The 6,384-nt window shown below is 38.3% G+C and overlaps 1 protein-coding gene across 1 annotated transcript; it reads right to left on the bottom strand.

Annotated features, from left to right (window-relative positions):
- Nucleotides 1-869: 869 nt before the first annotated feature.
- LOC101611992 (olfactory receptor 2T2) lies at nucleotides 870-1,838 on the bottom strand. The gene has a single exon (XM_004661232.3). The coding sequence runs from the start codon at nucleotides 1,836-1,838 to the stop codon at nucleotides 870-872; it is 969 nt and encodes a 322-aa protein (XP_004661289.3).
- Between the last annotated feature and the right edge of the window lie 4,546 nt (nucleotides 1,839-6,384).

The following is a 6,384-nucleotide window of genomic DNA, read 5'->3' as shown; positions in this document are numbered from 1 at the left end:
CAAACATAAATCAAAATGGATAAGGCACATTATTAAGTGTATGATCAAAAATTCAAACTAGGGCTGGAGAGATGGCTTAGCGGTTAAGTGCTTGCCTGTGAAGCCTAAGGACCCCAGTTCGAGGCTCGGTTCCCCAGGTCCCACGTTAGCCAGATGCACAAGGGGACGATGCGTCTGGAGTTCGTTTGCAGAGGCTGGAAGCCCTGGCACGCCCATTCTCTCTCTCTCCCTCTATCTGTCTTTCTCTCTGTGTCTGTCGCTCTCAAATAAATAAATAAAAAATTAAAAAAAAAATTCAAACTAGAAGAAAACATGGAGGGTATTTTAAAACATTGAGTCCATGCAGACACTCTGCAGGGGTGTGGGAGAGAGGTATCACACCAAAACCACAGTAAACATCAATGGAATTATCCAAGTGAGAATGAGGAGGGTAAGGGAGAAGAAAGTTCAGTGGATGAAATACTCGACACTCATGCAGACCTGAGGTTGATCCCCAGAACCCTTATACATAAAATGCCAGGAGTTTGGTGCTTCCCAGTCATCCCAGCAAAAGGGAGGTGGGGGATCCCTAGGTCTCTCTAACCACCCAGTCTAGCCTAAGTGGTGAGGTCTCTGTGGAGGGTGGGCAAGAGGGGATGATGAGGTGTTAATATGATAAAATCACTGAAAATTTAAAACACTAGATTGATGATGCTGAGAGTTCAGTGCCTTCAACCTATTCCATATGTGATGCTTGGTAAGGCATGATTTTATTGATTGATAATTTTACATTGTTAGAATGACATGGAGCAATTTTCAGAGACCAAGAGAGTGTTTTTCTGGAAGGACTGTGTCATTGGTCCAACCTGCTTGTGTTGAGCACTATCGTTCTAGGATTTTCCAGTCACAGCCCTCACTTGGATTCTATGGAAGGAGGTATGTCTGCCTAGAACTTTCCTGAGAGCAGCAGCCACATCTCTGTTTCTCAAACTGTAAATGACTGGGTTCAGCATGGGAGTGAGGATTGTGTAGAAGGCTGATACGACCTTATCTTTCTCTGGTGTGTGGTAGGAATGAGGCAGTACATTGGTGTAGAAAGCTGCCCCATAGAAAATGCTCACAACCATAATGTGGGAGGAGCACGTGGCAAAGGCTTTACGACGGCCCTCAGCTGAGCTCATCCGGTGGACCGTGATGAGAATGCGCGTGTAAGAGACAGAGATGATGGCTATTGGGATAAGCAGCATCAGCACACAGCATGCATACATCAAGGTCTCATAGAGCGATGTGTCTGTGCAGGACAGCTTCAGCACAGCTGGAATCTCACAGAAAAAGTGATTGATGTCTCGAGACCCACAGTAGGGGAAACTCATGGTGACAGGTGTTAGCATGAGTCCATCCAAGGAGCCACCAGCCCAGGAGCCCAGCACCATGAGCACACAAACCCTACGGCTCATGAGGACTGGGTACCGCAGAGGGTTGCACACAGCCACATACCGGTCATAGGCCATGAGGCCAAGCAGGAAGAATTCACCCCCAATCAAGGTCAGGTAGAGAAATATTTGAAGTGCACAGCCCACAAAGGAAATGGTCTTTTCTTTGGAAAGAAGGTCTTGCAGCATCTTGGGGACAGTAATACAAATGTAGATTGTATCCATGATGGACAATTGGCTGAGCAAGAAGTACATAGGAGTGTGGAGATGGGAATCTATATGAATGAGCATGATCATAGCCACATTGGCTGTAACAGCCACCACAAAGATGGAAAAGATCACTGCGAAGACCAGGCCTGGAGACTTCAGATGGGTGATGAGGCCCAGAAGGACAAAGTCAGTGGAGTTCTGCAGAATGGCCTCCATATCCAAATGCATGGCAACTTCTTGGGCTGTAAAGGGAGAACATTGGTGGGTTAACTAATTGCCCTATGCTTACAAGTGCTCAGCACTAACAGTGTGTCAGAAGCAATGCATGATAAAGGAAAGAATGTTAACCTCAGAGTCCTCTGACTGTTGGCCTTAACATGAATGATAAGACATTATACAAACTAATATCTAACCTCAAGTGCATCATTTGTGAAAGATATCATAGATATAAACTCTAGAGGTTAGATGAGAAGTAAATGTGTAACAATCTTTAAAATACTTCTTATAGTTTCAGAGTTATTCTGATCTTGAACCATTTTTCACATACTTTTTGTAATCTTATTACTCCAGGCTAAAAGTCCTCTGATAAGCCACTGTGCCCACTTCTTATAATTCGTGAACATTGCTTCATTTGCTTAAAATTTCTGTCTGCTGCTAAGATAACAACATTGTTAAGGTTGCTCACACATCCATTTGTGATTTTAATAGCTATAAAATGAACATGTATATAAGTTTTGTAGATAAATTTCATTTTTTGGTGACTAGTATTATTAAACATTTATGTGTAGGTTAAGATATCAAGGGTTGGCAAGGCAATGCTCACTTCAAGGGAAAGTTACCCACATGCTGCCCCATAGTTAGATGTTTGCTCCAAAGAAAGGTAAGGTCTGTTTGTCCTCACAGGAAAATTTGGAAACAGTGCTTGGATTCTGCAATATGGAGGTTTTTCTGGCTGATATGAAATCAGCTGAAGTTTCATGACTATTGTATTTTCACACTCAATAATAACCTATACTTCTTTATATTAGTATCCATGAAAAATATTCACAAGTTTTCCTAGTAGAATAGTATTCCACATAAATTAGAATGTCATATTCAGAATCCATTCCTAGCAGGCACTTTATTATTTCACTCTACTCTTGATCCATGTTTATAAATAAAAATAACTTCAGATGATAACAAAATTCCTAAATCTAAAGTGAAGTATACAAAGGCATTAAAACTTTTTTGAGTTATTTGGATAGATTCTTGTTTTACTTTTCCCTTGAGTAATGCGAATGTGTAATTCTTCAATATGCAGAGGACACTGTGGTATGAAAGGCCAATTTTCATTATTAGACCATAATGTATTTCTCTCCATGGCAATGGCAGAATTTTTCAAAAAGCCTGTTTCTGCAAAATGAGCTAGAAACATGTACTATTAATCTATATTCATTATTTGGTCCTACAATAATCAACTACATAGTCCCTGAAGCACCAAGAAGAAATAAATTTCCTTTAGGTTGAGACAAAATACGAATAATAGCATCAGTACAGAAATGCTTTTACTTAGTATTTATCAAAATAAAGATTTGTTATTCATAATATTACAAATAAATAAGTAGAATTTAAAAGGCAGGAAATAAAATGAGTTTCTATGTTATTCTCTGATCTAATCTAAAATTTTTTGTACAGTGTCCATTGAGGAAGAGAAAACATTCTCTGAGCATTAAATATTAATTCATGACAAGGTTTCTGTTGATAAAATTGGCTACTTTTGCCTTCTTTTATATGTGCACACAGCTCTAAACCAAATTACATATCAAATAAATTATATTTAAATGTATTCTAAACTGAACTGGATTTCCATTTATAGGGTTACTGTAATACCTGGTTGGAAATCAAAATATCCATGCAAGCAGACAGTAACTTTATGTTGCCAATAATATTTGTTTTTCACCTGGATAAACTATAGATTTCATATATTAATTATTGATAGTATTAATTTATCATCTAATCACCCCTTAAAACACACTTTGAAGTGCTGAAATAAGCAAGTTATGAGTCAAGTTTAAAATTAGCTAGGAAAATATTAAATTGCTTTTGAGGATATACCAATTAGGGAGTCTTATTTCACTGAAATACTGATGTTATACATCTCACAGAATCTAGGAGGGCGCTGGTTCTTTTGAATATTGTCTTAAACGCTTGTGGTAGCATACTTGATTAGGATGCACAAGGTCCAGGTTTCAATCCCTAATACCAAAAGTTAAAAAAGAAAAGGGAAAACTGAAGGAATATAAAGCTATGATTTAAGTTACATTTACTTTTTAACAACCAGAGGTTTACTGAGTAAAAGAAGCAGAAATTAAATCCAGTTCACTTACATATAAGTTGTGCATCTGTGCAATGTGTTCACATGTGTGGCAATTGTGTGGTATGCATATTGCACATGAATGTTCTTGTGTGCATGCATATTTGTGTGGTGTGTGTGCTGAATGCTGTTTATTGAATGTTGAGTATGAACATAAAGAACACATATTTGTAAGGAGCTGCATACCTAACTACTTAGCACAAAAAAGTAATGTATGAAAAAAAGAGTAATGTATGTATTCCAATGATTGAAATGTTCCAAACCGAAGTTGAAATGTGTTTAAGCACATAATTCATATTTCTTTGTTTGTTGGGATGTGGGTTCATACAAGTCAGGAGAGCAGTCTTAGCCTTGCTCTGAGTCATTCTAGGTTGTAAAACACCAGCAGCTTCAGGACGTGTCCTGCCCTGAACGACTCCATTTTTGTATATTTTGTGACTTAAAGCCATTAAAATTGATGTAACTGGTGGATTTCTTTCATTTAGTAAATTATGACATTGTGAAAGACACAAATTTGTCTATGTTACTGTGTTACATAGCTTGCTGAAGACAACAAACATTTAAATGTGAGGTTGAGACGCAGGCATGGTGGTGCACGCCTTTAATCCCAGCACTTGTGAGGCGGAAGTAGGAGGGTCACTGTGCATTGAGGCCATGCTGAGACTACATAGTGAATTCCAGGTCAGCCTGCACTAGAGTGAAGCCATACCTCAAAAAAAACTAAAAGAAAAAAAAAAAAAAGGAAAGAAGAAGAAGTTGGGTTGACAGACAAGATGTCCATGGCTAGTGTAATTGACATGTGTCAGCCTGACACACAGACACTGGCAGGCATGGATAGGGGATGTGAGGGAGGGTCACATTCAAAGGGGATATATTACCTTGGAGAACTACAGAACATGCAGAAGAGACGTTCAAAGGATAAGAGACAGTGTCAAAATACCTAGAAACAGTGTACATATGAGTTATTCCTACAGGAAATGACATAGCTACTTAGGTTAGACATATCTGATAGCCTTATAGTCTGGAAAACAGTAACATTGGTATTAAGTACCACAAATGAGTGTTCTATAGACACATGGGCTATATCCACCTATCGTTTCTTCTCCTTTTACCTTTGCTTCTGTGCCTATATTCCTTTGGTTCTGTGTATAAATTAGGAAGCCATGTGGATACTGTTTCTATATTAAATAATCATATTTGATCTCCCTTTCTTTATGAAAATTTATTGCCTGCTGATGTGAGTTGATGTCTTTCGGATTATCTCTAACTTTCATGATTGTAAATTTTCAGAGATATTTTTCACCTCTATTCATTGTGTGCAACCATTTCTTGACTTTCCCTCACAATTCTTGCTGTCTATTTGGAAATTGTCAAAATAGAAAATTTAAGCATAAAAAAAAAACAAGATGCTTGTTTTGCTTTTTGAAAGTTAGCATTTTAGTGGCATGTGGATAATGCTTAATTGGCCAGAAATTAGACCAGTTATAAGGTTATAGGTTTTAGTATCAGATGCCAACTTACCTAAAAATATCAATGAACTGAGAAAGAAAAAAAAAGTGGGGGGGGGACCTCTGAGATCCTGGAGTATTGAGAAAAGGATCTAGATTCCAAACTACCACTTTCAAAGTGCCAGAAATTTGGCTATCATATTGTTCCACAGAGACAAATGCTAAGCAGTGCTATCAGTCTGCATGGTGGAAAATAGAAATCAAAGGATGTGATGTGTGGTCAAGCTAACCCTCCCAAATAATGACATGGCAAAGGAACTGGAAGGTGAGAGGAGAGAAACAAAGAGACCTAGTATTCCACAATACTGTGCCATCTTTGCAAACTACAATTTAAACTTCCAGTCTGTAGCCACCACCCTGTTCTACTTCATTACTCAGTCTAATCGGCCTCTATAAACCATGTCAGGATGCCTTCTCGGGATTTCTTTGTATCACAACGTTTGATCTTGAGCCATGTGGATATGCCACATAGAGTAAGAGAATAAAAAGAGATATAAAAAGTAACCAAAATGAAAAAAAAAATTCAGCATTCAACTTCTGCATTTCCTCTTGAGACTAATTTCTTCCCCGTAGCTAGTTACACACAAGGAAGACAGCGCTCTCACTACAATCACGCAAATGCACATGCTGCTGTATTAATAAATACTAATTTTGCCATCTGTTTGTTATCACCTGAAAATTACCTATAATGAATCCTGTTTACTCTATTAAATGTAAGCTCTTAGGGCTGGAAAGATGGATTAGCAATTAAAGCATTTGCCTGAGAAGCCAAAGGACCCAGGTTCAATTCCCCAGAACCCATGTAAGCCAGATGCACAAGGTGGCACATGTGTCTGGAGTTGGTTTACAGTGGTGGAAGTTCCTGGTATGCCTATTCTCTATCTCTCTCTCTGAAATAAAT

This window comes from Jaculus jaculus, chromosome 16 (assembly GCF_020740685.1).
Source record: "Jaculus jaculus isolate mJacJac1 chromosome 16, mJacJac1.mat.Y.cur, whole genome shotgun sequence".
In the NCBI taxonomy this organism is placed as follows: Eukaryota; Metazoa; Chordata; class Mammalia; order Rodentia; family Dipodidae; genus Jaculus; species Jaculus jaculus.
This window is presented reverse-complemented; position numbering and strand designations above follow the sequence as displayed.